The sequence below is a fragment of the Vigna radiata genome, chromosome 7 (assembly GCF_000741045.1).
Source record: "Vigna radiata var. radiata cultivar VC1973A chromosome 7, Vradiata_ver6, whole genome shotgun sequence".
NCBI classification, from domain to species: Eukaryota; Viridiplantae; Streptophyta; class Magnoliopsida; order Fabales; family Fabaceae; genus Vigna; species Vigna radiata.
The window spans coordinates 25,239,447-25,262,227 of NC_028357.1; the positions used below are offsets into that span (position 1 = coordinate 25,239,447).

The following is a 22,781-nucleotide window of genomic DNA, read 5'->3' on the forward strand; positions in this document are numbered from 1 at the left end:
TAATGTAAGCAAATCCCTACCAGACAGAGATCGTCGTAGGAAGAAATTAATGTCATATCTTGTGCACACTAATCGGTGTTGCGACATTATTAGGATGGGTCCAGAGGCATTTATTAATCTTTGTGAAAGAGTAAGATCAATTGGGTTAGTTAAGGACGCCATTCGGTCGACAGTGGAGCAACAAGTTGCTTAATTTCTTCATAAAATTGGCCATAATGTTAAGAATCGAAGTGTCGCATTTTTCTTTCATCGATCGGGTTCGACGGTTAGCAGGCACTTTCACAATGTCTTGGATGCAGTTATAAGTTTGGAATCTGAATTTCTTATTCAACCCTAAGAAATGAGGTTCATCCATATTCTTGAACAACAATTGATTTTACCTATACTTTAAGGTACTCATTTAAAAATATTTGTAGATGTTCTTTGATGAAAGGATGATAACAAATATTGAGTTTTAATTAAGATGTCTTTTTATTTGTATGTTTAAGATTGTTTAGGGGCCATAAACGATACTCATGTTCGTGTAAAGGTGCCAAGATCTGATGCTCCAAGATTTCGAGGAAGAAAAGATTCGCCAACTCAAAATGTGTTCGCAGCGTGTGATTTTGACATTAAATTCACATACGTTCTTGCTGGGTGGGAAGACATTGCATCTGATTCAAGAGTTTTAAAAAATGCTCTTGATCGAGTTGATCCGTTGGTTATCCCCCAAGGTCAGTGTCTATATTGCGGTGTTGATGACTAAATACCTATATATGTGAGTAGTGACTAAGTAGCTGTACATGTGCAAAGTTGTAGGAAAATACTACCTCGATGAAAAACACGGTTTTGACTCCATATAGAGGCGTCAAATATCACCTTAAGGAATATACACGCAGATGACCACCAAATGCACGCAAGTTGTTTAATCATCTAGTTCATCATGGTTATGGTGAATTAAACCCCTTTGTTGTTAGGGAACAATATAATCCTATTTGAAATTCTCTTGTATTAAAATTCTTAATATATTCATATGCTTTAATTATCAAGTGGTTGAGTATTTCCTCCGTATAAAATCTTTCAAAAGAAATTATTTTAATAATCAAATTAATATTTTGAGAAAATTTACCAAAGAAAATGGTTTTACGAGAGCGAATTTTATTTTAAAACTAAAAAAGCCTTTACATGAGAAACAAAATTTATGTATTATACTTAGTTCATATAACAATAATAATAAGATATAAATTTTTAATTCATCATACAACAATTTTTTTTTTTCATAAAAATTTACAAAATCAAACTATTAACATATTCTTGAAATTGTAAATATTTTTTTTTATGTCAAAAGTAATTGAAATCAATAAAATAAAATTTTAAAACAACTGCCCCGTGTATATGATTAAATAATTGTTAATGAAAAAAGAAATATTAATATTGGTAATATTTATTTTATTATAAAATATTTTAAATTCCATATCTTACTAATTTTACCCTAGCTTTACATAAGTATTTAAACAAAGTTATCTATTCCTCTTTCTCCATCTCACCGTCTTCAAATTTATGCTGGCTCAAGAAAGAATGGCAAGAATATTGGTATGGTTCGGCGGCGTAGCATCCACAGTTCCAATGATATACGCCTGTTTGATTCTATGGCAGTTGAAGGCTGACATTTACAAGCTTAACCGTCTCTCAAAAACTATCGACGATCTTGAAAATAAAATGTCTCAGATGAAAAAACTTTCTTCTACTTCCTCATCCCCTTCCCCTTCTGATAAGGTAATTCATCTCTTTTTCTCGCTCATTTCTTTTTCTCGCCCTACCTCCTTTTAATTTTTCAAATCACGTTGTCCAGTTTTCTCATAATTTCTTTTATTTTCAATGGAGAAATTTCTCACAGACTAGGATTTGCAATTACTGATCGATAAGTACTTGCTCTTACAATTTCTGTCTTAATAATGTTTTATTAATTTAATTTAATAAAGTATGATATGATGATCTGACAGCGAGGCTGTGCATTAATTAAATTTAATTCTGTATTGTTTTTTGTTGCATAGTGATATTGAGCTTTGTATACACTGTTCTTGTTTGAGATTATAGTGAAAATATTGGTGTAATGCAGGGTTAACGTTTTGATTCAAACCCAATTTTTCTGGTGAAGGAACATGTTTGATTGATAAATTTGAATTTCATCATTTCATTTGATAGAACACATCATAATTTTTGCTGTTACCCCTAATTTTACTAGAAGCATTTTTTAATTACAGTTATTTTTAATTTTTTTCACGACGTGCATTAAAAAACTTTTATTGAAGGTCCGGTGAAATGATTCCTTCTAATAATTTCAAATTGGGAGATGGCCAATATGCAGACTTTCCATTATATCATATTTTATTTTATAATTGTGTTTAACTTGCATAAATACAGCATAGTTTTGAAAGAATCTGAGGCAAATAAAAAACCCTAAACAATGGATTCTCTCATTATCTTAAAACTAGCAATGGAGAACGCTGAACGTCGGAACAGTGACTGATTATTGACATTGGATGAATCAGTTTAGCTGTAGTAGTAATTAACCTTTCTATCGTATCGAATGTATGTGTTATTAGATTTATAGATAGTAGATAGTGAAATGCGAAATTCACATTTGTATTGTATGGTATAATGGTATAATGAGTGAGTGGTACTAATATAACAATTTTTTGTGATTAAGAAATTGTGCTTCTCTTCATTTGATGTATTTTATCTCTTCATTTATCACCATATGGTCAAATGGACCAAAATACATGTTCTCGCTTTCTTATTTTTCTTTCCTCCATGCTGTTACTTTTAACATTATTAAGTTCTGTACAAAAACTATAACCACCATCGCGATCCATTATTAATTCTACCAGATATAAGAATCAAGAACATTCTATATGGTATTTTATTATTTTTTAATCCTATTATTACTAGGTTAATATTTTAATTAAGCTTATTACGTATATCATAAAAAAAGATTTAATCAAAAGCCTCGTGGGGTGGTGTTTCTTTAATGCTTATAAACGTGCACTAGGGTCTAGGAGTATGAGAAATGTTAATACGTCATGCTACAATGTCATAAATTTCCAATAATTTTTTCTTTTGGCATTGTCTCTCTTGTGTTGTATCTATGGATATTTCATTGTATGCATGAAACCTAGAAGATTGCTGAGAATTTCAACTTAGGAGGTTTGTTTGCAGTCAAAATACAAGGGTGGGAGGCTTAGTCCCCCCGCTACCTTCTCAATAAAATGTTTGTTTTCACCTGTAAAATCTGTAGGGGAATGGATCTTTGTCCCATTGGTTACTCTGATAGAAGAGAATGGACTACTAAATTTACTGCCTCCAATACTATAAGAATAGACTTGTTGTTACATCTATTTACTCATTACATTTTATTTAATTATATATGGTTTTTACAAAATTAAAGGGTTGCCTTTTTTTCAGCCGCTTACAATATATCATGCTGCTCGTCTTGTTGGAATTACAGCCTTCAATCCTGAAATTGATGAAAAGCTGCATACAGCCTATATTTAGGAATGTGACTTGAATTGTGTGATTTTTCTCTAAAATATTATGACCATTATATACGTATTTAGTATAATGAATGTATTTAATGGCCAAGGGATATTTATATTCAGTTAAAATTTTAGAAAAGATACCGTAAGAAAAAAAATGATACAATAGTGTTTGTTTACTCTCATAGAAGCTCCTCAAAGTAAAAGATGCAACCATGGAGTTTATTGCTCATTTGTAGCTTTTACATTTCTTTATTTTATTTCTAAAAACAAGGAAACAAAAAAGGTTCGCTTTGCTATAAGAAAATTTCTCAAATTAGAAAAACTTGGGTTGGATGAGGGCTTTACGTTGAGAATTGCTGAAATGATTGCACTTTAACTTGATAAACACCCTTAAATGCATGTTTTAGTTAGAATCATCTTACTTTTTTTGCCATATAGACTGTGTAGGTAACACTGATGTTTTATTGCTGACTTTGGGATAAATGCCCTATGATTAGCCACTATAGATTTTCCAAGCTGTCATGTTTTCACTTACATGGGAAATAACCCAGTGTTGTTTGATGAGTTATGACCATATATGCTACTTCTTCTTTATTAGACATAATGCATCTAGTTCTATATTTCTACTAAAGATGTAAAAGTAAAAGTAAGGATTCATCCATCAATTAACCAAAAACTTAGGCTTTTATAATCCTTTTTTTCTTTTGTTTTTGTTTACAAGTGAAATACAGTTTTCAGGTTTCTTTGTGCTGTTAAAAGTTTGTTTAAACTTCCTCACACTACTCAAGATTAGTTATATGCAACTGTTTTGTACTCATAGTTATCAGTTTTATCTTTTATTGATCATGAATAAAATGTTAAATTTTGAAAAACACAAATGTTTTCTTTAAAAAGGCTTGGTTATGTATTTTCTTACTATTGATTTCTCGACGTATAACTTTGGCTTCATAATTATATACGGAAGGACCTGAGAAAGAGTGGCTACAACTTGTTGTGTTTGGAGAATTACGGGCACTCTTCCCTGGTTTTCATGTTCATATAGAACTTGTTTGACCTGCAATTCCTCCTCAAAGGTCTNATCCATTCTCATAAGTCATTGAATTATCATCTGATACTGATCCTATTTGGTTTAAATATCTGTCTATGTTGCTTCCCAATGAATAGGGATGGTAAGAAAATTCAAATTTCAAAGTATGCTTGTTGCAATGAAGATGAGTGTGAGTGCAAAATAACAATTAAAAATACATATCTTAGAACAAAGTCTGGTTCAGCAGTGACATTGCTGCTTTGGCGAGGATTCTATCATGACCGATATAGAGATATTGTTAAGGTATGTTGCAACATTTGAAAGGTATCTAGTATGTGATAGGTACAAAGGGAAGGTTTATAGCAGAAGAAAAACTGTATAATAGACAATTTTAACTATTTGTAAGGTAGTTATTTGTCTGTAGCAAATTACATCTGATTTTTATAAAGTCAGAATGGACAATTTTAGAAGTTTATATCTTTATTTTGTAACTTGTGAAGATTAGGAAAGGAGAGTCTGGTTCTCTTTAATAATCAGAAAGTTGTAGTATGCTGTTTTGGGTCCTCTTTTTAGAGGAAATTTAGTGAATGCTATATAATATTTTACAGTTTAGCCAAGTTGATTTATATAAGTCTGCAATACCTATCATTGGTATCAGAGCCACTTTCCTGGTGTTGTGATGGTTGTGCGGCATGGTCAATACGAGAATGGAGGCAAGATTGGATGGTTTGGAGTGCCTAGTGCAAGAATAGGAACATGAAAATCAGAGAAGGTTCCACAGGTTGGAGGAAATGATTACAGGGTTGTCAGGGTTGGTGGAACGTTTCGTATCCTCTGATAAACAAACAGCGGATAGTGCTTCTATTGCTAAGGAAGGCAGTAATGAAGGAGGGACTGCACGTGGACGTTCAGTAATGATATGTTTGCTATATAAGGAAGATGAGTGTTGGCTATGGCACAAAAGACTTGTACACATTCACATGCCTCACTTGAATAAGCTTGCTTCTAGAGGTCTTGTACTAGGGTTGCCAAACATAAAGTTTGAATCTGATAGACTTTGTGATACTTGTCAAAAAGGGAAACAAACTAGATCATCTTTTAAATTCAAACGTGTGATATCAACAGTAGACGTCTCAAATTATTACACATGGACCTATTTGGTCCTTTAATAATCAAAAGTCTAGGAGGAAATCTTTATGGTTTGGTTATTGTTGATGATTATTCTAGGTTCACTTGGATTTTTTTTCTTGCATCTAAGAGTGATACCTTTAGAACTTTTAAGAAATTTCCCTCCATTATTCATAATGAAAAAGATCTTAGGATAAAGGCTATTAAAAGTGATCATGGAAGAGAGTTTCATGATCATGGAAGAGAGTTTCAGAATGAAAAGTTTGAGAACTTTTGTGATGAATAAGGAATATCACACATCTTCTCCCACTAATGCAAAAATATCTTTTATGACAGGTAAAATTGATCTATTATGACGAATGAGCTGATGTCATAATTTTTGGTGGGAAAAAGTAAGTCATAATAAGTTCAACATATTATGATGTATCTTCTATCACCTGTCAAAATACATGTTTTTCAGAAATAATATATTATGACATATATTGTCATATATACGTCATAAAAAAATGTTTTTTTTCTTCTTAAAATTAATGTTTACATTTTGACGTCCAATCAATTTACAGTCAATTTTCTTGAATTATCATCTCATCCAATCAATTATAATAAATATATCCTATATTATAATAAATAAACAAAATGGAATTCATTTGTAAAAAAATAAAAGCAAACCTTTTCAAGCAAATCAAGTGGGCCCTAGTGATTAAAAAAAATGTTCGCTATTGCTATAAATCATCTCCTCTCCTCCCTAAATTCCCTAGATATCAGAAATGTAGAATAATGAGTCTTACTTCAAGTCTTCAACATTCTTATAGGAGAATCTCAGTCTATAATTTAAACAGCATAGTATGCATTTCCAACATGACGTCTTTTTACAATTGCAGACATATTTCCACCAGCTCTTGCATCCAAGACAACACTTTTCTGACGGAAACAAAGTAAATTAATAATTGTAACTGCAGAGAGTAAATGAGATGGCTTCAACATTGGATTAAATAACAAATTCAGCATGCCAAACCATTTCTTTGTCTGCATTAGAACTAAGTAGACAATGTATTCCGTCATCAATTCTTGACAAGAGGATTTTGGTGAAGGTAACTTTAGCATATTGATTCCTCTAAATCTCCTTTATGTCTTTATTAAACTCAGTAACTAGAAAGAAAAGAGTAAAGTTTGAAAGTAGATAATTTCCTCTTTATTGACTTGTAGACAACAGATGAGCTAACTTCAACTATCTAATAACTCAGAAAAGTTCACCAACTTGTGTAACATGCAATACTTGTTATTTTTTTATCAAATAAAAAATGTAAGTAATAATTAGGAAAAATACTGCACGGACAACCCCATGCACTTCAAAAAAGGCATCGAGACTCTAAGTAAAATAGTTTACTACAATTTCAAGTATCTACAAAACAGAAGTTCAAAGCCCAACTAAGAAATTATTCCAAATGACAAGCATTCGAATGTAATGAAAGTTTCACAACCATCCACATATTTGTAAAAACATGAAACATATTAAATTTGAATGTGTATTCATTCCATCCATGATTTTTAAACTACTTACTATCTATTATCTAGCATGGAATCTTACCCAAGACAATGATCACCAACAATCAAGGAATGAGAATTTGCATGAAGAAGTGCCATACGGCCATCTGTATGTCCTTGAAACAAACATAATTTTCAAATTTTGCAGAATAATTCTAAAAGTACAATTAGATAATATTAGATACTCTGAATAACTCTAAAATACAATTTCGATATTAATGGCATATTCAAAGACACATGCATGTATACATTAAGTTATACAATCATTCAAGCTTACATTAATCAAATTTTTAAAACAAGCTCAACAATTTTTCCTGCAATCAAAGCAGTTGCTTTTGGATTGAGTAAAATACCTCCAACAGATGAGGATAAAGACCATTGATGCAATCTTCACCTATGGCACCAAGGGCCAGGACAACAGCTTCCCGTTCTTTGCGAGCATCAAGGAAGAGAAACAGAATAAAATTTTGCACCAAGAGGAGAAGAATTCAAGAGAGCAAAGTCACTCTAGCCTATCCAAGAATTGGTAGATTTCTTATTCATATTACATAGGTCTTATTTTATATTCCTGATACAACCTTTGTTAGGACTCCATCTAGCTAATTTACTTTACTGAGTAATTTCTTAATCAAATTCTGCAGGACTCCTTTTTTGAGGCAATTGCATGCTTACTATGTCTTCTCTTGCTGCATCACCTTCTGCATTACCCATTTGCTGATCTTCCAATGTTCTAAATGTCAAAATATGTGTAGTCTTTTTATTTTTGCGAAACACTAAATATGCAATGCCTCAAATGTACAGTGCCACACCCAAAAATCCTAATATCCCCAGAAATACCTTAGTCACAATTCTTAAGTGAGCATGAAGAAGCAACTTCACAAAGCTAGTCATTATATAGTATATGTTTATGCCCATGATGAGGGAACCAATGATCCAAGTAACAGCCGAAATCTGCAATTCAAGTATATAAATATATGTGATGTTGGTAATCAATTTTCTATTTTTAACAACTTTCAAATTTTCTTGTCATGAAAAAAGTTACCGTGATTTAGTTCTTCACAACCTTACATTCAGTCTTCCCTTAATAAGCTTAGTTGCACTACAGGTAAACTGATAATTACTGAAGGATTATTATCGAAAGAATGTAGTCCATCAGTAAAACTGATTTACCAGCAGATTTACCGACGGGCATCGGTAATGGTGCAATGACTTATCGAAGGAATAGGACCGTTGGTATAAGCTTCCCCTTAAGTGAATTAATGAAATCAAAATTTGGGATTTCCTCTCCCATTCTCCCAAATTATGTTTTAAAGCTTCCCCTCAAGTGAGAAGTTCTTCCCGTTCAGAAGCCCCAACCCTAACCACTATTTACACTATTTTGCAGTCGCCCATTGCCTTTCCGCCCTTCCCCGCTTTTGTGATTACACATTTGTCTTCAATCACTGTGTGGTAGGTTTCTTTTGTGGAAGGAGAGTTTCAGTGAGGAGGGTGGTGGTTGACGTGAGGGATTACATTGTTGGGAGGGGCCTATTTGAACATTGTCGTGGCATGACGAGGGTGCTGTGGCAGCGTGACCAGGGCTTCCACTATCGCGACGAGGCCAATCTAGGGGCTCTATGACGAAGGGGCTCTCACTACGTGAGGAAGGCTTCGACTATCGTGAAGGAGGCTATTGGAGGGGCTGATACACCTAGGTGGTGTTGCTGCGGTAGAGGTGAGTTCTGTATTTTGTGAATGATGAAGAATTTGTTGATGAAGGGTTGATGAAGAATTTGATGTGTCGTTGTTAAATGTATGCAGTGTTATGTATTTTTCTCTAAATTGGTTTGGTACTTTGTTCCGTGAATGAACAAGATGTTGAAATTATGTGTAGTAGGTTTGCTTTGAAACCTTGGCCCCTATCGGATCCATTTGATTTTACTTGATGAACAATAAACCTTTCATTTGTGAATGAATTTGGTTGTTGAATTTGAGGCTTATTATATGTATTTGTTGTTGTAATTAGCCTTATTATACGTAATGGGTTGAAGACTGAGCAATCAATGGTTGACTAAACATATACAATTTCATCACTACATTAACCCTACATTAAATTCATCAGTAGGGAAGATGAATTTAATTTAATGATATGTTTAGTAGTTTTTAACATTATTAGAGTTCTTTAGGCTGTTAGTTATGTTGGAAGTTGTATTTTGTGGAATTGAAATGAATGCTATGTTATTAGGTTTTGGAATGGAAGGTTTGAATCTAAGGGATTCTTTGGCTGTTATGATATATCTGGGTGGGATTAATCAGAATTGGTAATAACTTTAAGTTTACATGTTTCTCTACAAATCAATTTGGTTTGATATGGTTGTATGTGTCTGGGACTGTCCTAAGCTTTATTTAATTATCTTTAGTGTAATTAAAGGTTTGGATTCAGTTTCTTGGGTAGTTTAAATATGTTTGGGTATATCTGGAGCTGGTTGGAATGGAAATAGAGAATTAGAGGTAGGTTCAAACTGTTTAGACACATTTTCGTTTTGAATATAATATCATTGCATTAAAGTTATTACTTTGTGCTAATGTAATTTGTTCATTATTGTACAAGGGCTGCAGTTGAAGTCAAGTGTCCAAGATTTCATCATTTCCAAGTAGGTAATGTTCGTCCTCTTCTGCTTGCGTTGCTTCATTTTGGGTATTAATTGCGTTATGAATTGAGACCGAATTACAATTGAATTTGTTTTATAAATTTCACAATTTGAGCAATTTTAGCATGTATGAATTGTCTGTTTTGCTTATAGCCTTGATGGGAATTAAATTGTGCAAATTGAGCATGGAAACTTATGTAGATGCTTTATTTTAGTTTGTTTCTGATTGATCTGTCTAAAAGCCTATAGATTGAAGACACTTTTGTGTTCTCTAATTTCAAAAACTATATCAATTGATAACAAACCTAATGAAAGAGGAGATAAAGTACTTGCTTTAAGGTTGCCACTAAGAATAAGAGTGGGAACAAGCTAAATATACATAGTTGGGATGTTTGAGATAACATTTAACATGACCTCATAAATAAAGATAAAGGTAAATGCAACAAAGTATAGTTATCAAAACTTGAACTGAATAGTTTAGTATCAACTACCACTGAGTTAAAGCCTACTTACCTACTTTGTTATCTTTTTTTGATGATAAAAAGAATATTGTTTCACATCACAAGTATGGACTGATACTGCCTCTCACCTTGTAAAGTAAGGTGAGAGGCAAAGAGATGATGTTCTCTAAGAAAGACCTTTTTGACATGGCTAAGGTGCTCTTGAAGACCTTGACTATAGATTAAGATGTCATCGAAGTAGACCATTACAAACCTCCCTACGTATTCCCTAAGGACATGGTTCATCAATCTCATGAATGTACTAGGAGCATTGGTGAAGCCAAAGGGAATGACTAACCATTCATACAAACCAAACTTGGTCTTGAAAGCGGTTTTCCATTCATCTCCTTCTTTAATTCTTATTTGACGATATCTGCTTTTGAGATCAATTTTCGTAAAATTGTTTGCTACATGTAAGTCATCCAACATGTCATCCAATCTAGGAATGGGGTGCCTATATTTGACAGTTATGTTGTTGATGACCCTACAATCTGTGCACATTCTCCAGGATCCATCCTTCTTTGGAACCAACAACACTGGCACAGCACAAGGACTTAGGCTCTTTTGGATCCACACTTTATTCAATAATTCATTAACTTGTTTCTTTATTTCTTTTGTTTCCATGGGGTTGGTCCTATAGGTTGGCCTAATAGGAAGGCTTGCCCTAGGCACCATATCTATTTGATGTTCTACTCCCCTCAAAGGTGGTAAACCAATTGATACCTCTTTAGGAAATAAATCATCAAACTCTTTTAAAAGTTTTTGCAACCCCTATGGTAGAGAACCAAGTTCATAATTTACTGAAACAAGTGCCTCTTTGCAATAGAGAAAAAAAGGAGGTTGTCCAAGCAAAATATTTTTAGAAATTTTCAAAGTTTGGGGTTGGACAACTTCTTTGGTTGAGGCATTATTTACCAAACTAATATTCTTCTCTTTTTTCTCTTTCCTATTTTCCTTTTTTTTTCTCCATCCAACTTCTTCTTAAGAATTATTTGGTCCTCTCTCACTTGTAATGGTGTAAGAGGACACAAAACAATCTTCTTGCCCTTGTGTTGAATGGTGATTTTGTTGGTGACTCCATCATGTAGAGCTTGCTTATCAAATTGTCAAGGCCTTCCAAGTAATATGTGCCCAGCTTCCATTGGTACTATATAACAAACAATTTGGTCTTCATATTTTCCAATGGAAATTGGTACACTCACTTGTTCTTGACTACTATTCCTTCATCCTCTTTGATCCATTGAAGTTTATAAGGTTTAGGATGAGGAGTAGTAGTTAAGCCTAGCTTCTCTACCATTCTTGAACTGAAACAGTTACAATAAAAGCCACTATCCACAATCATTGAACATGTCTTTTCAAAAACTTTACATCTTGTGTGAAATATGTTCTCCTTTTGTGAGTGTTCTAGCTCAGCATGTTTACTTTCAAGGAGTCTCCTTACCATGAGTAAGTCACCATCACAAGGTAAAGCTTCTTCTTCTTCAGAAGTGGATGTTTCAGACTCACTATATGAAGAACCCTCACTTTCACTCTTGCTCAAGAATGTAAGTTGACCTTCTATTGCAACACTCAGATGCATAGTGCCCTTTTTTTCCCCACATCTAAAGCACTTAGTCTCCTTATTTCTATTGTCTCTTGAAGGTTCTTTCATTTTCTCTTTCTTTTCTTTCTCTCTCTCTCTCTCTCTCTCTCTCTCTCTCTCTCTCTCTCCTTAGATCCTTCATACCTTGGCTTAGATAGACTACCCTCCCTCTTATATTCTTTCTTATGGATAGAACTAGTAGGGTAGTCCTTTTTAGTGGAGCCTTTCCTCTTGAGTTGTTGCTCTACTCTTACACAAAGTTGGACTAATTCATTGAGATCATTATAAGTTAAGAGTTCTACCTTATCTCTTATATTATAGTTAAGTCCACTTTGGAACCTAGCAATTGTTATCCTTGGCTCCACCCTTATCCCAGCTCTCAACATAAGTAACTCTATTTTTTGCCTATATTCCTCAACACTCACGTTTCTTTGTTGGAGTTTATGGAGTTTTTACATTAACTCCCTATCATAATAAGCTAGCACATGCCGTCTTCTTAAGGCAAACCTCAACTCATTCCAATACCTAATGGAAGGTAGGTGTCTTAATCTAAGGTCTTTTACCAAGGTTGTCCACCAATATAAGGCATAGCCTTGAAAGGTCAAAGAGGTCATAATTACTCCCTTCTTATCATCTATTTGGTGCCACTCAAACAATTTCAACTTTCATCTCCCATTCCAAATATTCTTCCACATCATCTTTTCCATGGAAGGAAGGAAGGTCAATCTTGGTTTCACTTGGGTGATGTTCTCTCATTCTATGATTTCTCCTAGGAGGTATTTGATAGTGGTCATCATTGTGATTACTACTATATTGCTCATGCTCACTAGGTGGAGAGGATGTATCTCCATGGTATTTTATTCTTCTATGTGAAGACCCTTCTTTCTTTTTACCCTTGTTTTGATTGAACAAAAGTTGACCAGTCATCTCCTTGAGCTCATTAATCTCTTTGTCCCTTTGTTGGAACTTTTTTTCAAATTCTTCTCTTAGTTGTGAGCTCTCACTGTTAGGTCTCATACTCCCATAGACACTAGATTGACTCATTCTCGTTAAGTATGTAGAAATGGTTTTCACAAGGTTTTCAAAACTTGCACAAGTAATGAGTGAAAAGATTTTTACAAACTTTCTTGTTTTTGGTGAAGGATTTCTAAAGAGATTCTAAAGGTATAAAATGTTTCCAAATAGCTCCCAGGAAGAAGAGGTGATCCACAATTGGACAAGCTTAAAAACCAAGTTCTTCCCAGCCAGAGTTTCCTTAGATTTGTCTTTTACCTTAGGTAGAAATCTTTCAAAATATTTTCAAATGCTTAATGAAATGCTCCTAAAAATCAAAAGAAAGGTTTAACTAAATGTTATGTTATCCTATATACCACGGAGACTTAAAACAAAAAAGTCAAGCAAGCAATTTAAAGAAAGCAATAAAGATGCAAAATGTAAATGCTAGACGACCCTAAGTGAAAGTGCAAGTGACACTTGGAGTCCCTTGACACACTTTCACACTAAGGAAACGAAAGCAAGATATTACAATGTTCAAAGGTGAGCTTGGAATTGCTTCAAGACCATTTTCCCAAGTCACTTAGCCAAAAACCAAAATGAAATTTAAACTACAAAGGTTCCGTGATATAAAGGCTCAAACAAGCTCAAAATATTGCCTAAAACTAGTATAGGCTTCAAGCTTTGGCTGTTCTTGTGTGCTACTCAAAAAGAGTATGTTGGTTGAGCTTTTTCTGGTGTGAAATGCTGTTGGAAACAACAACTCTACAACTGTTGGACAGGTTGCTAAAACTGCTGTAAAGCCCTCCTTGCTCCAATTTCAATCCCCTAACCACTTGAAGCTACCATAGTAGGTGTAGGTTTCTGCCTCTGGATGCCTCAATCAGAATCCATAGCTACTCCAAAACTCACCAGAAACACACCAAACAGTTTTAAAAATCTGCATCAGTTTTCAGCATATGGTTTTTCTGAATTGAAAAACTTGGAAGCCAAAAAATGAGGAATTCAAATGGAACTCGCAGAATTAAAAATAGAAGAAACAGTGGACTGGAATACTGAAACAGAAAGCACAACAAAATGCAGAAATGAAATAGAAAATGGAGGAAATAGCTTAGCTCCTGGTGCTTGGACGGCCTAAGCTCATGATACCACTTGATGGAAACATGCCCAGGCTTGGAACTCACAGGTAGCAACTCCAAGACAACAAGCTTTGATGGTGCAGCGGAATGAATGAAAGTGAGTGATGTTTTGGTGTTTTTTAGTGGAAAGAGTGTGTGTAGAGACCTCACAGCTTAGAAGGCCTTCCTACTATGGAAGGAAGTTAGAGGAAAGGGTTGAGAAAATGAAGAGAAAGAGTGGCTCAAGAGCAATAGGGCTGGAAAACAAATTCAACAGCATTTTACTAAGACCAAAAGTGAAAAATTACAATGGAGAGGCCCTCTTATCTATAGGTGAAAAAGGGCCTCAAATCTGGTCCAAATTCCCTCCAAAATTCAAATGAAACTCGAGCTTGGAGGCCAAGCTAGTTGGGTCACGTTTCCCTCTCCAAACACACAAGGAAAGCATGTGCATTTCAAAATCTGATGCGGCTGGGCCTGGCACGTTTTTGGCTGGGCCATTTCAAAATCCGGAAGGTATTTTTCTTCATGATTCCAATCCGGAAGCCAACTGCTAAATCCAGAATTCACTCCATTTTCTCCCCTTTTTAGCTCCTTTGCTTTCCTTGGCTTCTCAAGCTTCTTGGGTAGCTCAACCATGATCTCTAAGCTTTATTAGACCCTATAAAACAATAGTATAAATGTTTATGGCAGGAGAAGAAGGATTTTTTATAAATAACCTTCCATAGAAGTAAAGTGTTAAGTGATTCTTCTTCTTGAATCTTCCATGCTATGGTTCTAGTAAGAGGTGCAATGTGATTCCTTGATGGTCTTTCATCAATCAATCTGTGTTGGGGAATAATGTTAGTCATGAAGTGCTCTCGCAATTTGGTTTCACGTAGAGAAGAGGTTTGTTTCAAACGTGGTGGATGTTCGGATATGGAAGATAATTTAATATACCAGAAATGTTACCCACAAATTAGTTTGATAAATTTATTATTATTAATGATTTTATTTCTTAAAATGGTTCAAAGAATAGGAATATAAAATAAAAATGTATTTATGCATATTATTCAAACATACGTAATGGGAAATATTCAAATTAATTATGTATAAATATTTGTATGGATAATATTTAACCTTTTAAATAAGATGTGTGGGAAAATATAAAAGGTATTACAATTCTTTATATTTTGTTTGCTTAGTTAAGATAAATATTTGAAGTTAGAGTTATTTTTTCTAAGAGCTAATATTTTGAATTAAGCGAATATTTCTAAGTCGTCACAACATAATCTAAATCACTAAANAAAATACATTTTAAAATTAAATACTATAAAAGAGTTTAAAAATAAAAAATGTTAATTATATTCAAACGAAATATACAATACTACAATATCTAAACTTTAACTTACAATGTTACGAGAGAATGAAGAACCATGAGAGAATAACGTTGCAAGAGAAAGAGTGACACCAAAGAGGGAGACACTAAATAGAAGAAAGAATTGTGAGGCATCATAGGAGAAAATCAGAAGTATGCGTGGCAGCCATCATCTAGAATTTTTTGTTTGTCTGTTGTCTTGCTTTTCAAACCTTTCGTTGATATTGTTGTGTGCTCTTTAACTTTCTTTTTATCCCCTTTGCATTCCTTTCTAATTCTAACATCAATTACATTTTCACTTTAATTGCATTATGGTTTCCAACTCAAAGTGTTCTTAAAATAATTTCAAGAAAGGAAATTTTAAGAAAAACCATTTTAAACCAATTCATTCTCTCTTTATGTAACAGAGTCATCCATTTTTTTTCTAAAAGATATCCAACAAAGAATAAAGAATGTATGTGTAATATAGTATTAGTCCGAAATGTGACCTTAAGCGTCGGCCTACACAAACGTGATAACTAACAACCAAATACGCTATGTGTGACTCCAGGACGGTACCGTGAGGGCTAGGGTTCCAAGGTGGCACTTACTCAACAAAATCCATTACCCGAGAAAGGAGGTATTATTAACCATTTGCATCTACAAATATACCCAGGCAATTTAATAAAAAAATTAATTTAAATACTTATGACTCAACAGCTTTGCACATCTTTAGCTAAAACAAAATATATAATATTGGTATACTGAAGTTATTAATGAAAATGTTAATACAAATACAACAAACAAACATTGGACCTTCATAAGGCTTCTAATTCCATCTTGATCGTACAACAAATCTGTCTCGTAATGTAACAAAATAAATGGCATGAGATCATTTTGGCCTTCTAGCAAAAACCTGTTGGACAGTAGGCAACTTAGTCCCAGTGGTTGGAGGTTTGNAGTTAGGAGGTGGTCTTGTCGTAGGAGCAAGAACATTCTGAATGCTTGTCTTCTGGGAACTCATTCTGTCAAAATTGCTTAAATTTGGTGTTGGTTTTAGTTTGTGTATGGAAAATGAAACATGGGCATGTGGGTGGTATGTATTTATAGCCATTAATTTGTTCAATTAATGCATGGAAGTTACCAAATGATTGATGGTGTAATATACAAAGAAATTCCTGTTATTTTCATGTTTAATTTCCAAACTTTGAAATATAAGGGTTTGTGTGATCATATGTATATATATGCATATGTAAGTAGCTTGCTGCACAAGGATAAATATACACGGTGAATGGGGCCCAATTATGTAATTAACAATAAGTATAAATGTGTATGTGACTTCAAATAACAAGTTTGCCTTAAGCTGTAAAATCTGTGACGAAAATTCTCATTCTCAAATGTTCAAAGTGTTGAACTTTGAATACGCGTCATGCATGGCTCTAGTATATCTCTCTGCATTTACATCTTCATTTACCATTATTTTCACTTTTCTATTTTACCTTTACAATACAAACAATGTGAAATTTTTTTGAAAGTTTTTTTTGTGTGCAAACAAACCCAATAAATACCATAAATGTTTTATACTTTGGGTCTTTAAATATGCTCTCCTTCCACAGTATTCTATTGGAGAGTGAAAGCTTAAAGTTGTATAAGTACATTAGGAAGGGGTATTGCACCAACATCAATAACGGGAGTTTTGTTTCATATTTTTGCTTTTCAAAAAGGTTTATACAAGATAAATCAAAGAGACAATTTAACTACTGTTTGTTTGTATGAATCAAAACTTGAATTGGAGTTCATTTGATTTCCCTCTAGGTTAAAATTAACTCATAAATAATTGAGTTATAGAAAACTTATGTAAGTTCTCTAAATTTTCATATTTCAACTTGTGTATAATTTAATGATGAGAATATTCATTCTATTTTTATTTCTATTAGTGAGTAGGAAGAAGTGTTGTAATAATGTTAGATTATTGCAAAAGAAACGTTATTCAATGGTAGTATGCCAATATTCAAATTTTTCACCAATATTCAAATTTTTTCAATGTCAATAAATTTTGCAACGTTAAAATCATTGATTGGTTTTTATTTATTTTATTTTTTCCTATCTCTATAAATAGAGAGCTCTTCCCCCATTCCAACATACACCAAGTTAATACTTTCTCATTCTCCTCTCTTCTCATTCTCTCTTCCTCTTCTAAAAATTATTATGGGTATAAACTCTATCAGATTTTTTTTTAGTTCTGTGATTCTCGAATATTTTCGAGCAGTTCCTGTTGTATCCTGGAGGATTTGAGCAATACACCGCAGATAAGTCCTTAAGAATAGTGATCTACACGTATCAGGAAATTGCAGTTTGAATTTTTGTCAGCATTTTTACTACAAGTAGGTCAAACATATACTTATAGAATAATTGGTTAATAATTAACAAAATCAAACAATTTAACAATGGCGAAATAGAGGAATGGTCCCATAGATATAGTAGGATTTTTATTAAAATAATTCATTTGAATCAAACAAATAATACAAACACTATTGTAATGCTTATGAATACAATTAAGAGTTCTGATGGAAATCAGACACTAATGTGATGGAATAAATCAACAAATGCAATAAACAAACACACTAGTTGTGAGTTGATGTATTCTCGAATCCCTAAATAGAAGTAGATGCTTCCTTTCACCTTAAATAAAACTTGTAATTCGCCATATATGCAACATTGGTAGGGCTTTGAAATCAATTGGGTCGAGTGGTTGAAGGTTTGGAGGTACTATTCTTAGGAGGTGGTCTTGTTGTATGGATAAGAGCATTCTGAATGGTTATGGCTCCACTACTTGAAGTTTTGGACTTGCTACTATAAGAGGGTGGCCTTGTTATGGGAGCAAGAACATTCCGAATTTGGTTTTGGGAACTCATTGTGCAATGGCTAAGTAATTCCAATCGGTGTAGGTTGTGTCTATCAATTCAGCTTAATGCCGATAAAACATGGCAATGCCTCTCTATATTTATAAGGAAGCATGCCTTCATACACAACATTCATTTAATGTATGGAAATTACGTAAGAAATGGAAATGGTAATTTGCACAGAAATTTCTCCCATTTCTTTTGTTTCATAGGGTTTGTGGCAGAAGCTGAAACCTCCATGAACTGTTATCCAACCTTGCCATGCTAATCATTTTTCTTGTAAATGCCATGCTACACACAATTGAACATTACGCGGTCACTCACAAAACATTAAACAGACAAGGAATTTCTTCTCGCTTTCGCGTAAATTATATCCAAATTATTTTAAGGAAGCTGAGATTTTGACACTCTTGGTTTGACACAACTTTAACAACGCCACGTGTCAGCTTCTGATTGGGCTTTTTTTTTTTAAAAAAAATAACCAACAATGTGACGTCATTTATGAGGAGCAGATTTGATAATTTTGTTTCCATGTTTGCCCTTGCCCAGATTCATGTGAATGAAATTTTCTTTCTTCCCTGCTTCATCAGAAAAAGAGTTCCTCCGATAACTTCTTTTTCTTCGCCGACGCTCTACGGAAATCGTTTTGGGCTTCTTTTTCGCCATTTGACTGTCGTTAGTCGTTGTGTTTGCACTGGTGGCCTTCCTTATCGGTGTGGGTGTGGCGGTGATTGGCTCTTTTCGTTCTTGGTGTGTTCGTGTTGCGAAATGACGAGTTCTTCGAGCAAGGTAAGGGCATTGTATTGTGGGTTTTGTTGTTTATTGTCTGGTGTATGGAGTTTGGCTTTTGTATGTCTTTTATGATTTAGGGTTTTTAAGTTTGGGTTTTTGCAATGTGTGTGCAGTTGACGGTTCGTCACTCAGTTTCCACAAAGTTAATCTCTGGTTTGAACAAACGTTTGAGTAAGGAGCACCGTTCATTGATTGTCGGGACTCCGTTTAGGTGGTTTTTAGATTTGACTGGTAATGTTAAAGCCGGCACTCCTAAGCAAATTCGTTACACCACCAACTAAGCAACCATCATCCTCCATTCCACCACCAACTGAGAAACCATCATCCTCCACACAAGAAAATAACATTTAGACTTTTGTGGAATAACTATTAGTACTGGTGAACTTATGAATATTGTTCGGATAACTGTAATACACTTTTATTAGCACTCCAACATTTTGTGGGATGAATGTATTATTAAGAATGTAGTCTTACATTCTGTTAATGTCAATGTTAATGATGTTATGTTATTACTGCAGTCACGAAGGTCACAAAAATGCTATGTTTATCATTACTGTTGGCCATACATTGTATGTTTCTTGCTTTCCTAAATAATAAAACACTACCATGCAAAAAAAAACACAGTTAATGGGGATGGTCCTCTGCGTTCAAAATTGTGGTCCCTGCTGGCCAGGATTGTGTCCAAATCCTGCATTTGTCTCGCTGTAATCGTTTACACACCAGTTGTAAACGATTACAACAAAGTCATATGCTGCAGAACACTTTGGACTTTAACCAACCATGTGGAATCTCAATGGTGGGTCATTTACTACCTTTTTAGGTCTGCAAACAACACCTACCACACTTTTAGTACACTTCCATGAATAGACATGACAGTTAATGGGGATGGTCCTCTGCGTTCAAAATTTTGGTCCCTAGTGGCCAAGATTGTGTCCAAATCCTGCATTTGCTTCGCTGTAATCGTTTACACACCAGTTGTAAATGATTACAACATAGTCATATGCTGCAGAACACTTTGGACTTCAACCAACCATGTGGAATCTCAATGTTGGGTCATTTACTACCTTTTTAGGTCTGCAGACAACACCTACCACACTTTTAGTTCACTTCCATGAACAGAAATGACAGTTAATGGGGATGATCCTTTGCGTTAAAAATTTTGGTCTCTGCTGGCTAAGATTGTGTCCAAATCCTGCATTTGCCTCGTTGTAATCGTTTACACACCAGTTATAAACGATTACACCACAGTCATATGCTGCAGAACACTTTGTACTTCAACCAACCATGTGGAAGCTTAATGTTGGATCATTTACTACCTTTTAAGGTCTGCAAACAACACCTACCACACTTTTAGTACACTACCATGCACAAAAAACACAGTTAATGAGGATGGTCCTCTGCGTTCAAAATTTTGGTCCCTGCTGGCCATTATTGTGTCCAAGTCGTGAATTTGCCTCGCTGTAATCGTTTACACACCAGTTGTAAACGATTACAACACAGTCATATGCTGTAAAACACTTTGGACTTCAACCAACCTTGTGGAAGCTCAATGTTGGATCATTTACTACCTTTTAAGGTCTGCAAACAACACCTACCACACTTTTAGTACACTACCATGCACAAAAAACACAGTTAATGGGTATGGTCCTCTGCGTTCAAAATTTTGGTCTCTGCTGGCCAGAATTGTGTCCAAATCCTGCATTTGCCTCGCTGTAATCGTTTACAACTGGTCTTCAACCAACTTTAATAACTTTGGTATTATTTAAACGAATTATTAATATCGTGTTTTCGAATACACAGACAAGGGAAAAAAATATTGCAAATTCAGTTATGATGAACAATGTAATTATAATATATATATATATATATATATATATATATATATATATATATATATATAAATCATCAACAATGTGATGTTCTACATAAATTAATTTCTAAAGGAAACAATGTTATTTGAATTACGGAAAAAATGTAAACAATCATTCAAAAACCCATAGACATGCAGCGCTTCCATTCTTGCAATGTTGTCTTTGTCCAGAATTCANTCCTTCACGTAGTTCTTTCTAATTTCTCGCAAGTTCTTCTGAAACAAAATGGTTCTTGCTTCAGTTATAAACAACACCATCATGTGAAATGTATAACAGCGAAATTTATGCTTACATTTGTATATTGCGGCAAGCTCTTGCCGTTGTACCTGTCCTCTCCATCCCAAATTTTCATTGCCTTTAACATTATCACTCCATAATCGAATNTGAAATCACAGAACCAAATATATAACTTATGACAACATACAATAGTGAAAGCACCAAATTATTTACAATCAATTATTAACACAACTTACAAGTTCGGTTGGCTTGGGATATTTGATACTACAACAGGCAAAGGAGCAATACTACCTTCAGGTTGATTGTACAACAAGCACAAAAATTTGGCCATGTTTTTACCCTAACAAACAAGTACATAAACCACTTTCAAAAAAGATCATTAATTGACATCAACAACATTCAAGGAGAACATCAACTGTGATTTCATACCACAAACAAGTCAATCCTCTTCTGATCTCTCACAGCCTTGTTTAATGAGTCAATGACAGATATTTGTAGTGTTTTCATGTTCAAACAATAACACCACCAGTGGTAATCATGGCAAAATGGCATAAACACCTACAAACACAGCTACATTGCCACTAAGACCCAGTGACTTCGAGATTTCTCCACGCATTATTTTGTTCTTACACTTGTTTAAATTGTGTACAATGTTATTATGTACACAAGATGCCCAATCATACAAACACAAACTATCTAAATCATCTAAAAGTGAGCAAGGCATGTTACAAACATGTTCAGACTTCCTAGGAAAATAAAATGTAACTAAACAAACTAAAATATATAACCTACACACCACATCCACCTCTATGTCGTCATCCTCTACAATCAAATGAAATATCTGAATCAAGTCCTTCTTTGTCGTGGTTCTGGGATTAAACATGTCATCAACCAATCCAACTAAACTTTGGTCATAGGTAACGTCTAGACCACCTATGTCTAACCCTGTGGCCATGAAGACATCCACAACATTTAAAGGAACCAATTGTTGACACACCCTAAAACTAACATCACTCCCAACCCACCGTTGAACCATCTCCTTCAATAATTTTGAATTCACCTTAATAGGGTTTAAAAGGTTCATGCACCATTTTAAAGGGGTCATATTAAGACGCTCTATATGACGGTATTGTAGTTTGGTATTCATTTCAAGAATGCTGGCCGAATCCATGAAAATACGAAGACGCCACTACAAAACATTAACATAACATACATTAAATTCTATCCTTCAAACCTTATACATCATCCATAACAATAATACATAAAAAATTTTCTTACACTTGCTTTTCTTGAAGCCATTGGACCTGTAGTCATAACAATACCCGCAAAATAATTTAGCTTTTGCTTAAAAAAATAAAAACTCTCTATTACAGATTCCATAACAAAAAGTACATTGTTATACTTACCCGAAATACGCAATGGTCCGACAACGAGAACAAAACACCAAGGTTTCGCATGATTGTCAAACCATTGTCGTTGTCTGTAGCGGTGTCAATCTTGCGAAACCTTGGTGTTTTGTTCTCGTTGTCGGACCATTGCGTATTTCGGGTAAGTGCAACAATGTACTTTTTGTTATGGAATCTGTAATAGAGAGGTTTGTT

At 34.1% G+C, this 22,781-nt stretch overlaps 1 protein-coding gene and 1 long non-coding RNA gene across 8 annotated transcripts; both read left to right on the top strand.

Moving 5' to 3' along the window:
* The first annotated feature begins 1,504 nt into the window (after positions 1-1,504).
* LOC106767160 lies at positions 1,505-6,003 on the top strand. 4 transcript variants are annotated; one of them, XR_002668538.1, is made up of 3 exons: positions 1,505-1,755; positions 3,445-4,848; positions 5,154-6,003. XR_002668538.1 is itself a non-coding variant. In XM_014651998.2 (2 exons), exons 1-2 carry the CDS (start codon positions 1,540-1,542, stop codon positions 5,303-5,305), a joined length of 318 nt encoding a protein of 105 aa, XP_014507484.1. In that variant the 5' UTR covers positions 1,505-1,539; the 3' UTR covers positions 5,306-5,995. The 4 variants fall into 4 exon arrangements, 2 of the variants coding, with proteins under 2 accessions (XP_014507484.1, XP_014507485.1); XR_002668537.1 differs by having other exon boundaries at positions 5,204-6,003; XM_014651998.2 differs by lacking the exon at positions 3,445-4,848 and having other exon boundaries at positions 5,204-5,995.
* A 2,456-nt stretch (positions 6,004-8,459) lies between these two features.
* Positions 8,460-20,873, top strand: LOC106765570. Of its 4 annotated transcripts, none has more exons than XR_002668540.1 (5): positions 8,460-8,932; positions 9,809-9,855; positions 15,949-16,017; positions 18,830-19,069; positions 19,186-20,873. It is a non-coding gene; the product is annotated as an uncharacterized LOC106765570 (long non-coding RNA). The 4 variants fall into 4 exon arrangements; XR_002668541.1 differs by having other exon boundaries at positions 18,871-19,069; XR_002668539.1 differs by lacking the exons at positions 18,830-19,069; positions 19,186-20,873 and having other exon boundaries at positions 8,464-8,932; positions 15,949-16,567.
* The last annotated feature ends 1,908 nt before the right edge of the window (positions 20,874-22,781 follow it).